Below are 22,104 nucleotides of genomic sequence, written 5' to 3'. Positions count from 1 at the left end.
TTGATTTCCATAACAGTTTTACTGGAATACATGATTGGTTGTTCTCAAAAGTCCACAGTAGGAAGCTGTTCCAGGTGACTTTACTGCAGTAAATGTGTCTAAAAGGCTTCTACTATAGAGCTCAATGGCGGCCTTGTCCAGCTGTGTGTCGGGGGGGAGTTGCCTCCGTCTCCTGACTCTCAAACTTGAGTGATGGTTGGGGGAGAGCCACAGGAGGCCAACTAGACCTGCAATTGTACATGTTTAAGTGTGTGTGTGTGTGTGTGTGTGTGTGTGTGTGTGTGTGTGTGTGTGTGTGTGTGTGTGTGTGTGTGTGTGTGTGTGTGTGTGTGTGTGTGTGTGTGTGTGTGTGTGTGTGTGTGTGTGTGTGTGTGTGTGTGTGTGTGTGTGTGTGTGTGTGTGTCGTGGAGGCAGCAGGTATATATATAGAAAAGTAGACCACAATAGCAGGTTGTAGTTAGACACAGTAAGTATTCATCAAGATCTTTTTCGATCTCCTGATCTCGCTCCTAAAACTAAATTGGCTTTGTTGCTTTCTCATCGCATTGAGTTCAGCAGCAATGTCCCAAAACACACACACACACACACACACACACACACACACACACATTCACATTCACATTCCAGCGGTCACTGTAGTGCCGTTTAAAACTCGCTGTGACCAAAAGTAGTTAACTGTAAGGTTTCTTATAGAGTCACACACACACCTCACATCTTCATTGTTGGGACTTAAGTAATGTTCTTTGTAGTGATAGCACCATATGAAACATTATTATTATTGTAATATATAGTGATGTTATATAAGGTATACTTAGTGTAACAATTTCCTTTTTCCCTAAAAATGATGTTGCAAAAGAGAAAACATTTAATGCTTTTAAAAATCCCTGTTTCCAATTAAAATTCAATAACAGATCCTACCTCTATACTTACTAACCTTAATCCATAACCAGCCTAAACCGCTTATCCAATGATGGAAATTCACACACACACACACACACACACACACACACACACACACACACACACACACACACACACACACACACACACACACACACACACACACACACACACACACACACACACACACACAGATAGTTGATAGGAAGATGTCAAAGTCAGCTGTTTTTGCTGACAGGATGTAGCAGCATGTCAGATCCAGACTCATCTGTGTGTCTGTGTGTGTGTGTGTGTGTGTGTGTGTGTGTGTGTGTGTGTCTGTCTGTCTGTCTGTCTGTCTGTGTGTTGTGTGTGAGTGCGCGTGTGTGTGTGCGCGCGTGTGTGTGTGCGCGCGTGTGTCTGTGTGTCATCTGCATCAAGCTAAGCATGTTAGATGGAATAACAGGAAAACCCCGCACATCCTTTCTTCTCCCCCTTTCTTTCCTTTTACATCTGTTGTGCCTCCTCCTCCCATTTTTCTTTTCCACCCACTGTCACTTCCTGTCACCTCTTCAGTCCACTTCCTCTCTTTTTCCCTCCTCTGTTTCTTCCAATATTTCCTTTCCATTTCCTTTTCATCTGATGGTGTTGAATTGGGTTTTTCTGTGGAAGACTTTTATCAGATCAGCGGTGGACACCTTGTTTTTGTTCTGTCAAAAACTCGTATTGTGCTTACACAAATAGCATGCTTCATCTATAAATAAATAATATGTCAGACTTCTTTAAGTAATGGACTTTTGTCAGGCATTAAAACCAAAACATAAATAAAACATTAAGAGAATCATGCAACAACCAATCAAAAGAAGAGCAGGATTAAAAACACTTGAGACACTTACAAACAAAATAATGACTGAAAAACATCCTTAACATGAGTTGATGATATTATGTAAAAGTCCAAAAAACACGAATATTTGGTCAAAAAAATCCAGTAAGCAAACACACACACACACACACACACACACACACACACACACACACACACACACACACACACACACACACACACACACACACACACACACACACTCACACTCACGGGTACAGTCAGAGATAAGAGAAAAGCGGAAAGAAGCTGCTATCTGATCAGCGGACATACTGCTGCTCTGACATCACTTTCTCATTTCCTCACTTTGTCATTTCTTTGTAAGTATAGAGCCATTTGGGAAAAAAACAACATAGCAATGAACAGCAACTAAATGGACAATGATTCTGAAAACCCAAACTGTTTATCCAACTTAAAAACAGTTGTTTGTGAAAGATATTTAAGGTTTACAGGAAATTATTTTCTTAAAAGGCAAGATTTGGCTCCTCGCACAAAGACTTTACTCTTTCCTCGAGGAAAGGAAATCCAAGGTAATTCATTTTCACGCTTCTTTTAAAGAGATGTTCCTTCCCTCTGAGTACCTTATCATTTTGACACGTGATCCTTTCATGGCTTCTGCTCCTCTTTCATATTCCTTTTATCTCCTTTATTTAGTTATTCATGGGTTTGGTCACAGGGTCCTGGGTAAAGTCATTTTCAGGCTGCAGCCCTTTATAGTTCCCTCGCTGATAGTTCAGTCTCTCATGACATTAGTGTTTGATAAACCCATAGTGATCCCTGGAAGATAACATGACATTTAAAGGAAATAATGTGAGGTAATGCTTCGTCACTTAATGTGCATGCACAGTAACAAAAACACCACAACCTTCTACACATAATGGCATTAAAATAAACAAATTGGAGTGAGGGACCACACAGGGGACATTAAGGGACATTAGTGATCAGCGCCTTCACTGAGGTTTCATTATAGTGTGTTCAGAGATAATGCTGCTGAAAAATATCCCTACATGTCTGCTTTCTGTCAGGAGAGGGCTGTGGTTCAGCTGTCACATGAATGAAGACAGAGAAGTTGTTCTTCCGCTGTTATCTATGATAAACAAGAGCTTTGTCTACTGACACTAGACTAACACTTACGTATACACTTTAGAAGAAAAGAGGAGATATTGTTGCACATCTTGTGAATGAATAAATCTCCCCACAGCTAAATCATCTTGTGACTGGGTTTAAAACCACAGTCCCAGGAAGAGCAACAAAAGCTCTGTGGTGTAAATGTATCAGAGACATCTCATATCTTGTGACCGAACCCACTGTGGATAATTATTCAACCAAAAAATAGACCTTTTACCATATTTAAGACTATTTTAAAACATCTATTCGGTGCTCATTTATGAATTAATCGTAAGTCAAGCAGTTGTGGTATAGACATTATGTGTTTCCTACAAAGCTTGTTGTATACAGAAACCACTTGTGTTTGCAGAAATGTTCACTGACATTTATTTATTTATTAAAGAACAACTTTGAAAGTATTTTTTAGGTATTTAGTCATAAACCAAAGCATTGGACAGAGTGAACTTTTGACCTGATGTAGCAAGGCATCAGGTCAAAGTCCAGGGGAAATTATTACAATTTGTCCTGAGTTGTCATGATCTTTAATTCATCACAAAGTCATAGCGCTGGCGACGATAGGGATCGCCTGTCTTGAAGATACATCTTCTGCGGGCCATGAAGAGGGGCCTCAAGTTAGAGGACCCCCGACAAAATGTTGATTATAAAGAAAAACCTAACAAGGATCACAAAGACACAAACTACTACAAACGTGCTCAAAAGGACTACATGACTGCAGACATGCTAAATAACCACACCAAAATATACACATTTAAACAATCCAAAAGAACTAAAAAGAGACCACAAATAGATGCAAAACCACCATAAAAACGAACAAAAAACTAGACATTAAACTACTGAAAGCAGATACAAAAAGACAACATAGACAAATAAAACAACCAAAATAAATACGGAACGTCTACGAAGGGATCAAAATGACTTAAAGTAGACTTTGAGACTCTCTGAGTTTGGGTGTCTTGTTCATATGCAGTCAGGGTGACGGTTAAATGTTTCTTAATTCATCCATGACTTTAACTGCTCCTCTAAAGGAGTGTTTATTTATGCTACTCCTTAATACAATGGTTCAAGGTTTCAAACTATCAACTTTTAAGTCATTTTATTTAAAAAATGCAGGCATCACGTCTCCAGCAGATAATGTTTGTAACAATTGACAGCTACATTTCAGAGCACGTCAGATACAGCTAAAACTGATATTTCTAACTCTAGGTTTGCAAATCCCTACCCACAAGCTTGTTACATTTGTAGATAAAAGGGTCAACAAGCACAGGTGTTAGTTCTACAATTATCAATACTCAAATGTTTTTCTACCGAATAAATGAATCATCCTCCCTCTGCCCTCAGCACCAGCCTCCTATGACGCACTGCTGCTTCAGATAAAGCTGACTCCCTGAAGACACCTCAGCATCACATCACATCACACTCCCACTCTGCCTTTGACTTGAACTAACCATAACACTTAACACATCTTTTTGTCTTAAAACGTACTCATATGTGTCATCCCATCACTATTTCTGCATCTATTATATCCGTCAACATATGGTTGGAGCGCTTTGTTAAAGAGATTCATTGAAGCAGTGTCTTTGAACTCCACACAACTTGAAGAGGGTCTCTCTAACTCTCTCTCTCTCACACACACACACACACACACACACACACACACACACACACACACACACACACACACACACACACACACACACACACACACACACACACACACACACACACATACACACACACACACACACACATACTACATTATGTGTCAGTTCACACAGTTGAGAAAAGGACAAAAGCTCTGGCCACAAGCCTGGTCACTGTGTGTGTGTGTGTGTGTGTGTGTGTGTGTCTGTGTGTGTGTGTGTGTGTGTGTGTGTGTGTGTGTGTGTGTGTGTGTGTGTGTGTGTGTGTGTGTGTGTGTGTGTGTGTGTGTGTGTGTGTGTGTGTGTGTGTGCCAGCTGGTTACATCTGGTTGAAGAGGCCACAGAGGGAGGTTGCTTTCTCCCACCTCTCAGTATCAGTTACTAATCCCTGTTTCCCACAAGTGTACTGTGTGTGTGTGTGTGTGTGTGTGTGTGTGTGTGTGTGTGTGTGTGTGTGTGTGTGTGTGTGTGTGTGTGTGTGTGTGTGTGTGTGTGTGTGTGTGTGTGTGTGTGTGTGTGTGTGTGTGTGTGTGTGTGTGAGATACAATTATTGCAACAGCAAACATAACCTTGAAGTGATCATTCAAACACTATAACATGTAGAACATCTTGATACATGTATGTTTGATTAGGACATTTACATTGTTTTTGTGCATGTTTTATAAGAGTTTGCATTACTCCATTACATGTCTTTTCAAATATAGTGGAATAAAAACAAAATACAAAAATGTACCTTTTATTTGACAACACTTATTTGCATGTGTTGACTTCTAAAGATCTTCTAAATTCACTAGATGTTGGCTTTGGATAATACATACACGGCAAGATTCACACTGACCTCTCTTTCTTTTTCCACACCTGGCAGCTGCTCAGTCTCCACCTCGGCTGCTCACCTGAGCCCTCCGAGCTGCTGCTGCTTATTCACATGATGGCAGTCTACATGCATTAATATTCAAATACTTTGTCCCTTATTCCTCGGCATAGTCATTAAATCTGACACGTCATGGTGGGAAAAGCACAGGTGTAAATAATAACTTGATGAGCTGCCTCGATGCTCATAGTGCACATGCTGTAAATCGCTGTAAATGGCACACTCATTTATCGGAGCAGTAATTACTGTTATTAGTTACACCTGTGTTTTTTCTGCTAGTGTATCATTAAATAGACTTTTACTGTGTTTTTCTTTTGTGTTTTAGCTTGTTAGAGAAAGATGTACCTCCTCTGTTGTGAGCCACAATATCTTCAACTAGATATATTCGAAAAAGTGATTTGATTTAGTAGAGGCCTCAAACTGGTCTTTGTATACACTGTACTTAACTTAGCAAGTATTCCATAGAGACATTTGACATATGGTGTTTAGTACAGTGATGCGATCAGGATGTGAAATGTGGAGGATGTTGACCTTGATGGTGGTGTTTTTGGTGTTATCTGCAGTGATGTGTTTATGTTAACGTCAGCAGGAGCTGTCCACAGCAGAGATGTATGTTGAGAGGAGGAGGGAGCTGTGTGAGTCAACTGTGTACATGCCACATGACACACTCTGTGAACTTTGAACACGGATCCAAATACACACATCACGTCATCAGGTTATTCAAATAGACAACCTGTAGATGTGATGAGCTGTGACAGAAGATGAAGGACAGTGTCAGAGAGAGGGGAGAAGAGGAGATGTTTAACAGGAAAATACAGTAAACAGTAACTAAAGACTGATGTGAAAGGAAATTAAAGAAGGGAAAAGTTGTTTGTAGAGTTGAGTCAGAGATAAAGCACATCCAGTAAAGATTACAAGAGTGTGTGTCAGTCTGTTGGAATCTGTTCAGTAAACTGTGTGTGTACTGTATGTGAACTTGTGTTAGCCACATTGTGGGGAGAGATCAATTCATACACACTCACAATTTCAGGACTTGCCTCCCAATACAGGAACGATGAACCGTATCAATGCACAGAAGGAAGCCCGGAGGAAATGCTCGTGCTTGTGTGAGCATGAGATGAAAAGTACAGAAGCTATCACTTCCTATAAGACATTTCATCTGTTAGTCTACTGCTTTCCGACTGTTGCCCCCCTAAAGTTTTTTTCTTAACTTTCTCTTACACACACACACACACACACACACTACACACTTACACACTTACACACACTTACACACACACACACACACACTTACACACACACACACACACACACACACACACACACACACACACACACACACACACACACACACACACACACACACACACACACACACACACACACACACACACACACACACACTTACTTACACACACACTACTACACACACACACACACACACACACACACACACACACACACACACACACACACACACACACACACACATACACAGCAGCTGTCTACACACACATTGATTGGGTTTATAGCTTGTTAGGAAAGTGAAGATTATATTTCAGCTCTGCTCGTTAAGAGTCAGCACTGATGTCACGCTGGCCCCTCTTTATGTTATGTATCACACACACACACACACACACACACACACACACACACACACACACACACACACACACACACACACACACACACACACACACACACACACACACACACACACACACACACACACACACACACACACACACACACACAACGACAGAGAGGCTATAAAATTATAAAATGGGCTGGAACAGAGCTTCAGTCGCCTTGAGTTCTGGCAGCTCTCTGTGTGCACATGTGGCTGTACCATTTCGCAATAACAAGTTACAAATAAAGTCGCGCAACTTGAAAAAATACATTTGTCTACAACTTTTGATCCTATCATCCCTCTCCTACGTACTAAACTGTTGGATAAAATTAAACATGTAACAAACAAGATTATACCAATGCATTTCTGCATTATCCATCGTAGTTTCTCCATATGTGAATACCTTCATGATAATAAAACACATTTATTTAATTACTTAATTAAGTAAATGTGTTTTAGATAAGCTGCCACAGGATAAATCACTGGATATTATTTCGCAATTATGAACATTACTCAAAACATCTGACAGACATCAGAGCAGATGGGACCATCTGTGTCTTTCTGAATGATTCCAAGCCTTTAACAACATGATATCATGCCATGGTGAAACACATCATGAGAGCTCTGGAAACCATTTTGAACTTGAACTACCACAAAGTTCGTAGGGCGTGATTTCATATAACGATCGGAAAATGACTATTCAACTCTTTTGTTGGTGCCACCTGTGTCTACAGTTTGTGATTATATGGTCCATTATAAGGCCTGGCTAGATTAACACCTTTTTTATAGGGACATTTGATTAGATTCTACATAAATATTTACAGTTTTAACATAATTATTTGTTACTTACCTTGTGAGGATAACTAAATAGAAAGGATAAAATCAAAGCTGAATATCTAACTTGAGAACAAGACAATAAAACAAAATGTTGTGCACTTTGCAGTCTTTCTGGTTTGGTTTTCCAGCAGATTTTCAATTCATGTTAGTTAATTAAAAAGGGTATGGCTTGTATTCGTCAGTGTGAGCAGAACCTTGGTAAATGGGACTTGGCATCGCTTCAGTCACAAAGCAGCTGATGTAACCAGGACACAGTCGGCCCACTCATTATGTACTCACAGTGTGTGTTGTCAGGTAGAGGAAAGCAGTGTGTTTCCCAGACAGAGTGAAGTCAGGGCATGACCCCACGAACAGTGAGACATGCCACGAACCAAATGTCACATGGCAGCCTCCAAAATAAAGCTCTTGCATAACCATGAGGGCCTGAAAGGAGAGAGTCTGTTTACAAAAATCCAGTCTGAAGTAAGAGGACTTTCTCTGGGCATCTGTGTGTGTGTGTGTGTGTGTGTGTGTGTGTGTGTGTGTGTGTGTGTGTGTGTGTGTGTGTGTGTGTGTGTGTGTGTGTGTGTGTGTGTGTGTGTGTGTGTGTGTGTGTGTGTGTGTGTGTGTGTGTATAACCCCAAACATGGCTCACATCTTATCCCCTCTCCTCTGATGTACATCAGCTGAGCGCAGCATGGTTGTTGCATTCTGTTATCACAAAGTTCAAATGTATTACTTTAGCCACAACAACATGAAAAAACATGCTCAACTTTGGGCCTGAAAAGGAGTTGGAGGGCCTGTTTTACGTGTGTTTAACATAGAGCTTCAATGGAAATAATGATAACTATTTTGCCAGTTTTTTGACGTTATTTTTCATGCAAACATGACAGAACATTCCGTTTTCAGCCGTTCAAATACGGACATTTCCTGCTTTTGTCTGTTAAATATCATGTAAAACGTGTTGAGTTTAGACTGACAAAACAAGAAAAAAAATCACCTTGAAGATTGAGTAACTGGGATCGACTTTCTTCTGACATTTTGTATTGATTAATCGATCTAAAATATTTGGTAAAGTTATTATTGTGATTTGCAGCCCTGTAATCTTATACCAACCATCCTGACCATTACCTGAGTCTCCTTCAGATATATTTAGTGAAATTGTGTTAATGAGGAAACAGTACAATATGCACAAATGATATAGACTCTGTACAGGCGCATTCCCAAAAACATATTCTCTTTTACAGCCTGTGGGCTGTCACAGGGAGTTATATTTAAACACACACATTCCCCAGTCCCGCCGCTGAGCACACAGCCTCAAAACCAACAAAACACAGCATGTATTATATCAAATCATCTTTATTTCTCAGGGTATAAAACTTCTGTACAAACATTTCTTTCTCTGACTGACGCAGAGAGTTCAGTGTGAGCAGATCGCAGCAGCGTGCTTTCTGTTTTTAAATATCTCTGTTACAATGTTTTCACATGCAGGAGAAAGGATGTTTCACACAGGGTAAGAGACGCTGCTGGTGTCTCATGTGAGTGAGCTCAGGTGAGCTTCAGGGGGTATCAACCTCAATTAAACAATGAAATCTCAAGAATGAACCTTTCTGTCTGTTTCCCCAGGCGCTCTGCTTTTTGTTTTACCTCACTGGACTTTATGGGATATAGTTGTACAATTAGACATGTGTGGGAGGGCAGTGCCGAGAAAAGCTAATGTACTTACAGTAATCCCAGGTCAGTCACGTTAAGCAACCATTTATTTGTATTTTTTGTAGATTCCAACATTTTTTATCACAATTACTGAAGTCATTGCAGTCATACTTTTATTTTCCAGACTTCCAAAACACATAGCATTCACATTTCTGTTTAACCTTCAACAAAACCAGCAAGCAACTCCTATCCAGTCACCTCTATGTCTCTTTTCTGACTCTTTTAACACTATAGTTCACTTTCAGAGACCTGTCTGTTCAACATTACAAAGCCATTCCTCTCTCATACAGGTCATACAGGGCTTTGAGCCTCTTCTGGCTCCTGAAAAGCAGGTGAAACATTCAAATGAATAAAAACCCACAATTGGAGACCCAACAATAAAATGTTTGATTCAAAAATAGAAATGCAGATCTTCTCTTTCCAATATACTATGTTTTAGTACTATAGCGTTACTTTGTGAGGTATAACCAGTAGCTATCAGTGAGGAAAATTATGACTCTTCTCAACTCATGTTACTATTTACAATTTGGCACATAACATTATCATTTGTGGACAACATGAACCCGATCCAAAGGGGTATAGCAGATATTGTGTATTCAAGAAAGAATACATTTTTATATTTGTTTCAGTATAAAGGCAGGCTTCAATCAGATGCAAACAAACACCTTGGGATGAGAAACGTTCTGTACTCTCCATAGATTATACATACTGTATGAGAAGGTAACACTGATGAGACCTGCTAGAGGAAATAAGGGTCAGAGCGACCTTTACCCAACTTGAATCCACCATCAACAAGGCCCTGCAACCAAACAGCAAGACAAGCGACTTATTATGCGTTTTTCCCCAAGCAAGAAACAATGCATTTGCTATCATGAGTAAAACATCGGGACACAGTGAAGCCATTCATCCACAGTTGTAAAATCTTCAGCAGAAAAATCACCAAACAGCTTCATGAAACACACTTCTTCAAATCTCAGTTTTGCACTCGGCCTCTCATCAACATCGTGAGTTAAAATATATTTTAGAATAAATTCTCAACTCTCTCTTTGCATCGGTTTACAGCTTGTAGCCAGTGAGTAGAAGAATCGGCAGGTCAGTTGGGGTCACACGCAGAGTTTTTTTGCAGAAGAGTCTGTAATGCAGATCTGCTTCTCTAACACAGATGAGAGAAACGTCTTAATTTTCACGTAATTGAAAACGGTTTTCCTCCTACACTTGACTTAAACCGATCCAGAGCAGAGTTTTGTTTTCAGCTTTTAAATGTCATAATGAATATTGTTGAGCTTAATACATATACACAGTAAACACTATGCAGATGTTACCTTATTTTATAACCTTTGGGTTACAGAGAAAGGTGTAAATTGGATTAAGACAATGGTTAAGGCCATGGTTCAGATTGTCCTAGTGCTCAGAAATGCTAGAGTGAATGAGTTGTGTTTCAGTGTTATCAGTATGAATGATGTTGCTCACTAAATATTGTCCAATCTTCTTGAAGGCCATTACAGACTGCGACCTGGTCGCACCCTTTTTCTTTCTGCTGCAGTGATACAAAGAGCCATTCAGTTGAAGGCACTGTAGAAAAGTAGTTGTAAATAATTGGGTTTTGTTCTCCTTTAGTTACTACAATGTACAAAGGAAGGTGTGGCAGCTGAGTGTTTGACATCAATATATTATGAGTGAAAGTTTGCTTTTTAATTTTTTCTTTGGAGAGAGGAGATGCTGCAAAACCAACCGGGCATAATTAGATGCAAAATGATAAATAATGACCATTAGTTACAACTGAAATAATAAAGCATGCTTTGGGTAAAGGCAAAAAAAGCAGAGCAACAAACCCGACCACCTAATACGAAAATATTTCACTGAATATGTACATAATTCAAACTTCACAGTTTTAGATACACAACTGCATTGAAAAAAATCATCATTTCCACAAACCTACATGAACAAACATCTGAATCCATTTTGTAAATTTAAACACATGCAAAGAGCGCTGAGCTGATCTAATTCTGTTGAGTGCTCACACTTACAGTAAGGCTGTTTAAGTGTCTGCAAAGATAAATCAAACACCCCACAATCAGTACAAATATCTGAAACTAATATAGTATGTTCTGCTTCATTGATTACTATGGTCTTTCTGAGCCCTTCTATATAATATAACCCTTTTTCTATTAAGATACAGACAGACTAAATCACACAAATAGTTCAAATCATGAGCAAAATAAAAGATAAACTAAGATAAGATTTTGAGACTGCACCAGTAGTGTGCGTTTGACCTGTATTTCATTAGCTTAGTAATAAAGGATTTAGTTAATCCAACAGTGATCCAAGTTATAGACCAAGAAGCTCTGCAATAAACCATGGGCTTGATTTTTGCCTAAGTTCATGATTATGTTAGACAAAGCAACACTTTGAGATTTGTAAAGCTTAGTTTCTACACAAAGAATCTTGCTCGGGCATTGCTTTAATTCAGGAAAATCCTAAAACGTTTTGTCGGAAATAAGTGTTGTACCATGAAACAAAAGCATTAAAGATGACTAATAGAATGAGAAGGCTCAGCCTTAGTAGAACACAATGTTTTGTCTGAGAGACGCTCTTTATCAGGAGGCTGTTCTTTCTAATCAAGAGTGTTGGAGACACAATAAAAAAAGGAGGTTTGGATGCTGTTAAGTCAAGCTCAGTTTCACAGGCTACAAAAATCCATCCTACTTTGGGAATGAAAACACTGGACTAAACACGCTTACATTGTTTGTGTCAAATATAGACAAGACTTTCTGGACTGGTTAAGGACATAGAGCGATATTCTGTTAGTCCCAGCTGATGGCGATTTAATTCCGGAAGAGGGACTGCTTATTTTTTACAGCAGATTTTGTTAGAACTCAGTACTTAATCTCATTCACCAGAAGACTGGAAATCCTCTTTGAATAAAAACAAAAAGTAAAATATTTTACATCTGTGACAGTCTTACTTTGGTTCCCAGTCACAGTCAAGTCGAGGTGCTTCTCAGCGTCAGCCTCCAACAGAGAGAAAATGAGTCCAGATGAATCCAGACCAGAATAAAGTCAGTAACAGAGGATCATCACAGATCTGCTTTAGGCCACACAGCAGTACCTTTTCCACCAGGACTTGGAGAGACTCTTCATCTTGTCCGGTGTCTGCCTTTGCCTTTTCCGTCGTTTCTGCTTCCCTCTGGGATGCTTTTTGCTGGAGCTGCAGTTCTGCAGGCTGGCCAGTATGGCTGTGTCAAACACTTCTTTTAAATTCTTCTGGGTCAGGGACGAGCACTCCATGTAGGCCACAGCTCCGATCTCCATCGCACAGTCCTGGGCGTCTGCTGGGTCTACAGGTCGCTCCCGGTACTTAGCCAGGTCAATGAGAACCTAAAGAGAAGAGGAAACTCTATGTTAACATGTGTTTGTAGAGCCTCTAACTCCTTATTTGTTAAAAAGGAAGGAGACACTTGCAATGGTGTTCTTAAATCAGGGATCATTTTTGTTATTTTGAGCATTTGATAAGCATTATTTCTTCAGATTTCCTGCTTTGCTTGAAACTCATGCTATATAATGGAAACTGCCAGAGTAAAATACACACAAAAACAGAGTTTAGGATCGAAGGACTGACATAACATTGACACTTGTTACAAGTCAAGGCAGCGGAAGACCAGCAACTCCTGTGAACTGAGATATAAAATGACTGTTTTTGTCGGTGTAGTCTGGTGTCTTTGAAAAAGAGCAACCTCATACAGCCCCACTTCAAAACATCCCAGTTATTTTAGTTATCACTTTGGTAACATTATATATTTCTAAACACTAAAATCATTGTGTTTAAGGTGCTGTGTTGGTTGAACTGTCACACTGTCATGTCTTACAGGGAGACTTTTTTCTTATGACAATCAAAAATGTCTGCTCTGAAAAAGCACGGTTAAAGACATGTGAGACATGGGTACAATTGTGATTCATATTTTTCAAAGCTATTGGTTTGAACTTTGTCAGAATGAAGGTGTCACTTTGTCTAGCATAATGCAACTTCTTTACTTTCTCTACATCAGTAAAAATTCCACCTTGACATCTTCTCGGAGGTCACACTGCGTCCCAACGAGGACGAGCGGAACAAAGGGTGCATGTCTCCGAATCTCTGAAATCCATTTCTCTGGAACGTTCTGGAAGGAGGCGGGACTGACGACGCTGAAGCACAGCAGGAACACATCTGCACTGGTGTAGCACAGAGGACGCAGCTTATCAAACTCATCCTGGAGGGAGGAATCAAGATAAAGAGAGAGATACATTTTGAGGATTAAGAGATTTTACAATGCAGTAGAAAAGTGACTTTAGGAGTATTTGGACAGAAAACAGAGTATGGTACAGGATAAAAAAGAAATCTTCAACGTCCTGCATATCATGACTTTCCAGACACAATTTCTGGTGCTACTCAGTGTCTGTTCTTTATGACAGATGATAAACTATGAGGATATGACGAGTTTATCCTCCCTGACTTGTTATCTCTGAGTCTATCCTTCCTCTGCCTGTGATCCTCCCATTCGTTCTGCCATCACATCTGAAAACACACTTTGTTTGTTTTAACAGATAAACTGAAACTGATTTTTAGGTCAACGTTGAATGCAACTATGATTTTTCAATGTCATCACATCTACAGATAACTTTCTCGATAAATCAATTAGTCGTTTGGTCTATAAAAACAGAAAATAGAGAAACATGGCTTTCAGTGATTCTCAAAGTCAAAGAAAAGTGCTGAAATGTCTTTGAAATGTTTGTCCACAGCTCAAATATGAGTTACTGTCTTAGAGGAGTAAGGAAAACAGAAAATATTCACCTTTAAGAAACTTCAATCAGAGATGTTTGAGTTTGTTTCTCAAAAATACTAATTAATTAATGGATTCATCTCTGCAGTATAGTTCACAACCTACTTAAAGTCTAACCAGTGCTAGTCTAAGTCTAAATGCTCACTTCTTGCATTTATTTCAGAGAACAGCTGTTGCTCTTTTAAAAAGAGATGTAAAATGCATCACTTCCTGTGTGCGACATCATTTTCCCCAGGAAAGACCTACGGGACAGTTTCCTGCACAGAGAATGAGCTCACAAACACAGACATCAAATCCAACAGAGATATTTAAACGTTCCAGCACATTTGTTTCAGGACTATTCTTATTCTGTGTGCCTATTATCTTCATGCTCGCCATGTCGGTCGAAACTATATTGTCATTGGTCACCAAACCTTTTTATACGAAATCTGTAACTGCAATTGAATCAGGGAATTGCCATGATGAAAAACAAACAAGGTATTTGTTAAGTTGGAGAAACGTTTTCAATTAAAAGTTGTGGGGTAGACTAATTGTTGGGGGTGGTCTTTGTTGCATGTCAAACCAACTCTTTTGTCGTCCCACGTTTCCTGTCTAGCTCTACACTGTCAGTTATGAAAACAAAAACAATAATGCCACACACAAATATACAATTTGTGTTTGAGTATACTACTCATGGCAAAGAAAGAAAGTCTATCCCTCCTTCACATGGTCAGAGGCATTGTTTCAAACACAGATAAAACATAAACAGGAAATGATGCTGCTCACTCTCCCACTCTGTCTTGTACGGAGTGTTAGTGTGTGTTGTGTATTTGTGAAGAGGTCACTGACCTGCCCGGCTGTGTCACAGAGTTGTAGTTTGACTGGCTGCCCGTCCACTGATACCACGGCTACACACACACACACACACACACACACACACACACACACACACACACACACACACACACACACAAAGGGTGAAGTCAAAGTCCAAGGTGAAATCTTTAAATATCTTATTTTGTCAAAGCTGTTCAGGCAAATATTATATAAAACAGAAAGGGCAAGAAACCTCCATATCCGCAAGGCTGAATTCAGGATTTTGTACCATTTTTGCATGAAAAATGACTTTAGCAACTAATCCATTTGTAGTGAAGTTGTTGACAATAATAATAATAATAATAATAATAATAATACATTTTATTTATATAGCGCTTTTCTAAAAACTCAAAGACACTTTACAGAGATAAAATTCATAAAAACATAATTAAAACAACACTGCAATGCATGTTCCCAGGTTGGTTCCATTTACAGTTTAAAAGCAGTTTTGAAATCCAATAACATCTTGGATATCAGGCTAACTCCAAATTACAATTTCTTTAAAAAAAAAGGGATAATAACACAAGTAAAAGATTGGAAGGTAAAACATAGGACTGAAATATACAAATCAATTATAATAACCTTGTTGTAGACAGTATTTCAAATAGATACACTGAATATCTATGTATTTTCTCAACTTCCTGCTGTTGTTGCACTGTCCCTTTACTGATGTAACACTGCAAATGTCCTGAAAAAGTGAAAATTATTATAAAAGTATTCATTATTTTGTTCCCCTTCTATTTAGTCCATCCTCATCATCATCGTCGTCATCATCATCATTTACCTGAGAAGTTGTCAAACGCAGTGGGCACGTACTCGGTGGGATACCCATTGGTGGTGTAGCTGACCACCAGGCTGGTTTTCCCCACAGCTCCGTCCCCCACCAGCACACATTTCACCCGCCTCTCCGCGGCCCCAGCTCCCGCTGCCCCGGCTCCGGACCGTCGCGTCCTCCCGGAGCCCCGGAGCCTCCTCGGTGGGACAGGCGGAGCAGGGGACACTGGAGCCGGCTTGAAGCCCCCCTCGCCCCGCGGAGGCATTTGGCACGGGGAGGAGGGGGACATGAAGCCGGAGGAGCCCGGGGCAGGAGGTTCAATCCCGGGTCGGGCCAGTGTTCACATTGTCCATTCTTCCGTGATGATCAGCCGGTGTGTCGAATGACTTCTCTGCTGTCGCTGCTGTCCACTTCCCTTTAGTTTCCATGGTTCAATTACAAAAACTTTGAATTCTGCTGTCCACACAAAGCCACAAAACTGACTCTGTGTACACCCCGAGCTTCATGGTTGAATTCAATGTGAATTAAAGTCCGATTAGTAGAGCGCTGATTCAATATGTCACAGTCTGTGTCCGTCCAGCCGTCCAATGGACAGACCCGTCCCAAACTCCCCTTCAAATTACATCACGGTGTGTGTGTGTGTGTGTGTGTGTGTGTGTCTGTGTGTGTGTGTGTGAGAGAGAGAGAGAAAGAGAGAGAGAGAGAGGGAGAGAGAGAGGGAGAGGGAGCGTCCTCAAGCCTATGTTAATAATAATAATAATTATTATTATTTTAGAAATATAACAATTCCAATAATAAAAATAATAGCATATTATTTTTCATAACATTACACTAACTTTTCATCGAGTTTGTCTGTAGGCTCTTTCAATGTTGTTTTTAAATAACACGATATATTTTTTCAATATGATTAGCTGGGTTGAATGAAAAGTGAACAACTGAATACAGCTGTCATATAAATGTATGTTAAATGTTGTATGATATAAATAACTATTTATCCTTCTTTCAGTGCAGTAGAACCTAGCCCATCATAACATGGACATACTAATGACTCATCATGTACAGAAGCACAGTGCTCATGAATAATATATTCAGAGAATAATAGAGAAAAATAAAAGATTTAAAATTGCCTCCTTGTGAAACTTTTTAGAGACTACATTTGGGCCCTCCAGTGGACAGAGTGGGAAATAAACATGACTTGAATTTAAACATTTAAATATTATTTTTAAAAACAGTATACAACATGTAATGGCTCTCAGAGTGTCTGGTGAACTAATAACAACGTGTTTCCCCACACAGCATACACAGATTATTCTCTGTATTTCTACAGTGAGGATTGCGGAACGAAACATCGGCTGGTCGCTGTTTCCTCACGGACCCTTTTCTGACCGGCATCTGATTTTCAAAACATGTGTGGTGAAGGATGATTTCTTCTGTCAGTGTTTACCATACCATATTAATCTGAACGATAGATACACTCTTCTCTAAAATGTCTGGAGGTATCAGCCTGTCTCCGGAGGAGGTGGTCCTGGGCTTCCTGGAGGAAGTCGAGCCATGGCGGCTTCTGTCCCCGCAGTTCCCCAGCAAAGTCGGGGGTAGACCGGCGTGGCTCAGACAGACAGGCCTGCCCTCCCTGCCAGGGCTGGAGTGTGAGATATGCCGCCTGCCGATGGCCTTCCTGCTGCAGGTTTGTGCCCCGGAGAAGCGATAGATGTTTATTGTTCATAGTAAATATGCTTTAATCTTAAACTGAAATTCTTTAAGCACTTGGTGACAGTTTGATTATTAAGTCTTTGTTTAATTTTTATTTCATTTTGTGTTCATTTTGTATCTATATTTTATACATTGTATCTATATTTGTTTATTAAGCTGCGGCAATGTAAACATTTCCCCATCAGAATAAGCAACAAGAAATATAAAACAGGGTAATTAAAAAGTCTCACAAGCTGCCTCTAGTTATTTAGTTATTTTACATTGTACTCAAAAGCATTTGATTTATATATGTTCTAATTTATAGTTTAAACCAGTAGAATCAAGACTTAAATAGTGTTAAAAACCACCGTTTTAATATTTCCCATGGACTTTCATACAAATTTGAAAAGAGCAGAGACATCTTAACCTGAAATGCATTAAGGCAGATTTCCTCTTTATATAATAGGTGATATTTCTCGTCACTTCTATTATGGGCAAGAAGCAACATCTATTTAGAATCTCAGCCCTATTCATAAAGTAATTTATGATTAAAATATAAAGTACTGAGTTTTATTCTGCATCTTCTTTTCAGGTGTACGGACCGATTTCTGGCCAGGACAGAAGTTTCCACAGAACGCTCTTTCTGTTCTGCTGCAAAACTCATGAGTGCTACACGCATAACGACAGCCGCTGTTTTAAAGGTAGCTGTAACATCGATTGTTCCTTAATGTTTCCCATGTTGTCCCATGAGAGCAGGATGTTTGACTTTTGACTCTTATGCTCTGCTTTCCCACATCCTCTTCTTTTGCAAAGGTTGAAACACTTCTAATCTGTTGTCTGGTGTAGAGAGACAAATCAAATAAACCATTATTTATCAAATACTTACATATCTGTATTATAGTGTGTATTTTATTGATGCTTTCACAACATATTAACACAAGAACAACTAGAACATTCCTGCAGGTTCAGAGAAAACGCCAGTTCACTGTAATGCAGCCTTTAAAACCAGGGAAATGCTCAATATTATGACATCCCAAATCTAAAACAATATTTAGTCTCATCACGATCTAGATATGAAAACAATTGTATTGCCAACCCTAGTCTTTCTTAGGAGTGTGTGTCATTTTATCCAGCAGAAAGATTGTGACTTCTCCTCTATCCTTTTCAGTTTTCAGAAGCCAGCTCCCGAGGAGGAACGAGTTTTACCCCTATGACCCTCCGCCAGGTTGCTATTTTTTTATAATTTGCGGGGGGGGGAAGTGTTTCTTTTTTATATTTGGCACTTTTCAAAGTATTACAAAAGTGAATTGGCTTCCTTATGATGGATCTTCTTTTTGTCTATCTTCTGTTTTCTCAGAGGATAAACCCCCGACCGATCCTGAACCGGACCTGAATGTGTTGTCCGTCTCCGGAGTGAAACTCTGCTGGGTCTGCGGTTGCCCTGGCAATAAAGCCTGCTCCCGCTGTCACAGCGTCACATACTGTGGAAAACAGCACCAAACCCTCCACTGGAAACACACACACAAGAGGGAGTGCTCCAGCCAAGGTGTGTGTGTTTGTTGTGCATTGGATTAAGATATTGACATGTTAGCAGTGATGTCCTTGTTACAGCATGAGTTTAGAGTCACAGAGTTTCTCAGATATTCAATGCTAATATCTCTGTTGTGTCTTTGTCCATTTGAATAGAAGCTCCCATTGTCACAAAATCCACCTTCCTCTTCCCTGAGTCTGAGCTGGTCACTGAACCAGAGGAGGAGGAAGAGGAGGAGGAGGAGGAAGAGGAGGAGGCTGACAAAAAAGAGTCTAAAGAAGAAGAGGAAGACAAACCGAGTGCAGACGGTCCCTCCTTAGCAGACAGTAAGCTTTCAATTATTTGTGATATGCAAAGTTGGAGATGATATGTATTTTCAGAAGTTCACTACCCAAAAAATACCAAAATGATTGAACTGCTTGAGTCTCTCTCATGCACATGCAAACTCACACTACACAAGTGTCACACAATGGCCTCTAACATCTGTGGAAAGGCATAACCACAACTGTTCAGGGATGTTGCTGCAGGAATATTTTAGCTTTCCTTTGTGAATTTCTGCTCTGTATTCAGCCCTGGCAGAGACAGACTTGGAGGAGATGGCGATGCACGAGACTGAAGACAACAAAATTGTGCAGCGGTTTAAAAAGAGGATCGCACCAGAGCCACACCAGGTGAACAAAAAAAAAGATAATTACAAATCTCTTCACACCAAAGATGCGAAGTAAGAAAGTTCTTGCTGTTTTCTCTTGAGTCCTTCTCACAGTGTTTTGGTCGCTTCAGGTGGTGCGGTACAGTCGAGGGGGCTCCCCCTTGTGGGTTTCTTCTCAGCACATCCCTTCAGATCACGATATCCCACCATGCACCTGTGGCGCCAAGAGGATCTTTGAGTTTCAGGTATTCATTTCTTCGCCTTCCATCTCCTTTATCCCCAACCTTCAATACTGTCTTGAATGCCTTCGTGCTATTGTTTTATCGCACATATAAAACATGTGTGTGGCACATTGATAGTAAATAACAAGTTAAGGGGCATTTTGTTTTTTAATACTTGTAAATTGTAGTCCTATGATTCTGGCGACTAACAAGACAGCAGGATGACATCTTTTTATGTGTACAAATGAAGCCTACTACACTAAGGTCAATCTGTTTAGGCTTTGTTTTCCCCTCAGCTAACACTGTGACGTCAACATCATGTCAGTCCCTTCAAGGGTCTGTACGTGGAATAAACCTGTGTGTTTCTTCAGGTGATGCCCCAGCTGTTGAACAGTCTGTGTGTGGACTCTACAGGAGCCAGTATCGACTGGGGGACGCTCGCTGTCTACACGTGCTCAGCCAGCTGTCACAATGACGATCAGTACTGCCCCGAGTTCATATGGAAACAAGACTTCAGCTCAGATCAACACACACAGACTCAACCTTCATAATATCTGCCACACTGATGCACTTGAAGCTAAGCAGTGAAGCTAGTGGTTTTCACTCTGACTGCAGTAATCCCAAGTTAGTGGACTGGACATGTGCTGCTAGATGTGTGAAATTAATCGGAAAAGAGAGATCAAACCCCTCCTTCCGAAACTATGAAGGACAATGATGATGTTTCTTTTGGGAGGGACAGATATTTAAACCGTTCTCCTTCCTTACCACTCCCAAACCCTTTGTATTATTCTTTGAATTCTGGCTGTTGGGAACAATGCATCAGACGTGTTTGTGACATATGGGTTGCTTTACTGTTTATACTTTATATATGTTGGAGCCAATACTCCACAAATCAGAAGGAGTATGACCATGTGCCTTCCCAACAGTAAAATGTTTACCAAACTTGTTTCAACAAGCAGTGATGTAATGTGCTGCATCACTTAGTGGACATACTATAAGTGAGAAAAAATCATCTAGTGTTAAAATACTGTCAAATATTGAATGAAAAAAACACTATAAGAATGTCATTTTTTACATCCAATAACCAATATGTGACAATTTAAAAGTATCCATTGTTTATTTGCATTTTTTGACATTAAAATGATTCACCCCGGGAACCATGTGTAATGTTCAATCTCTGCCTTGTTGTGGAACCAGTGATAAGTTTCCTACCCTGAGCTTACGATGAAAGCACTGTTAATATTTAGTAATGATGGTTTATACATGTAAAGATGAAACGTAACTGACCCCCTGTACTTCTAATAGGCATAAATGTGTTGCTTTATGGCTAAGACATCCATAGTAAGACTTAAAGACAGCCTTTCTTAACCAATCATGCACCTTGACCTCTTCATATACCATTAGGCCACTCTGAATGAACAACAGCAGCCAGAGTTGTTCCAGGAGAGACAGAAAGGAAGCTCACAAGTACATTTTTTTCAATGGATTTAACAAGAAACATATCAGGGAAGAAGTGTTTTTTTAACAACAAAAAATGAAAAACATCATCTCAAATCACCCTGTAAGAACAAAAGTCAAGAACTCATCAGAACATTTGTTAAACACCTTTCTTCTGGATAATATTAGTGGTGCACAGTACTGATTCATAAAGAAAAAGACATTTCTGAATGCCCTGTTAAAACCAAATGGGTAAAACAAATGCAAACAAATCCAATGCTTACAAATGGAAGAAACATGAATCATTTAGCAATCTGTGAGAGAAGAAGATGAAGGTAATGACAGCAGTAACTCACCAGCTTCAAGTCGGCTTTAAAAGACTAAACATGTACCGCGCCATTAGGGAGAGTCATCGACTGAGTCCTTAAGAACAATGGTGATGTAAGAGGTGAAAAACCTGTTGAATTTGATGACAATAATCAAGCAAGAAAAACCCACAGATGCAGCTTCGTTCTTTCTTTTTTTTAACCGCCTACACTTGACATCCCCTGTATTATAAATACTTAAAATC

The 22,104-nt window shown here is 39.8% G+C and overlaps 2 protein-coding genes across 2 annotated transcripts; one reads left to right on the top strand and one right to left on the bottom strand.

Moving 5' to 3' along the window:
* Window positions 1–9,188: 9,188 nt before the first annotated feature.
* rhoua (ras homolog family member Ua) lies at window positions 9,189–16,624 on the bottom strand. The gene is made up of 4 exons (XM_063880637.1): window positions 16,016–16,624; window positions 15,205–15,263; window positions 13,618–13,806; window positions 9,189–12,937 (listed from the first exon to the last, which is right to left on the bottom strand). Exons 1-4 carry the CDS (start codon window positions 16,293–16,295, stop codon window positions 12,650–12,652), a joined length of 816 nt encoding a protein of 271 aa, XP_063736707.1. The 5' UTR covers window positions 16,296–16,624; the 3' UTR covers window positions 9,189–12,649.
* A 747-nt stretch (window positions 16,625–17,371) lies between these two features.
* Window positions 17,372–21,201, top strand: pdcd2 (programmed cell death 2). Its single transcript, XM_063881334.1, has 8 exons — window positions 17,372–17,690; window positions 18,288–18,396; window positions 18,864–18,920; window positions 19,053–19,241; window positions 19,382–19,552; window positions 19,797–19,897; window positions 20,007–20,120; window positions 20,468–21,201. Exons 1-8 carry the CDS (start codon window positions 17,493–17,495, stop codon window positions 20,645–20,647), a joined length of 1,119 nt encoding a protein of 372 aa, XP_063737404.1. The 5' UTR covers window positions 17,372–17,492; the 3' UTR covers window positions 20,648–21,201.
* Window positions 21,202–22,104: the final 903 nt, after the last annotated feature.

This window comes from Eleginops maclovinus, chromosome 4 (assembly GCF_036324505.1).
Source record: "Eleginops maclovinus isolate JMC-PN-2008 ecotype Puerto Natales chromosome 4, JC_Emac_rtc_rv5, whole genome shotgun sequence".
Lineage (NCBI taxonomy): Eukaryota > Metazoa > Chordata > Actinopteri > Perciformes > Eleginopidae > Eleginops > Eleginops maclovinus.
This window is presented reverse-complemented; position numbering and strand designations above follow the sequence as displayed.

Excerpts from the sequence above, each read along its gene's own strand:
- rhoua (XM_063880637.1), bottom strand. The coding sequence starts at position 16,295 with ATGTCCCCCTCCTCCCCGTGCCAAATGCCTCCGCGGGGCGAGGGGGGC. Across the intron at positions 15,264-16,015 it reads TGCGTTTGACAACTTCTCAG|CCGTGGTATCAGTGGACGGG; the intron begins GTAAATGATGAT and ends GTGTGTGTGTAG. Across the intron at positions 12,938-13,617 it reads ACCTCCGAGAAGATGTCAAG|GTTCTCATTGACCTGGCTAA; the intron begins GTGGAATTTTTA and ends TCTTCTCTTTAG.
- pdcd2 (XM_063881334.1), top strand. The coding sequence starts at position 17,493 with ATGTCTGGAGGTATCAGCCTGTCTCCGGAGGAGGTGGTCCTGGGCTTC. Across the intron at positions 19,242-19,381 it reads GAGGGAGTGCTCCAGCCAAG|AAGCTCCCATTGTCACAAAA; the intron begins GTGTGTGTGTTT and ends CCATTTGAATAG. Across the intron at positions 19,553-19,796 it reads CGGTCCCTCCTTAGCAGACA|CCCTGGCAGAGACAGACTTG; the intron begins GTAAGCTTTCAA and ends CTCTGTATTCAG.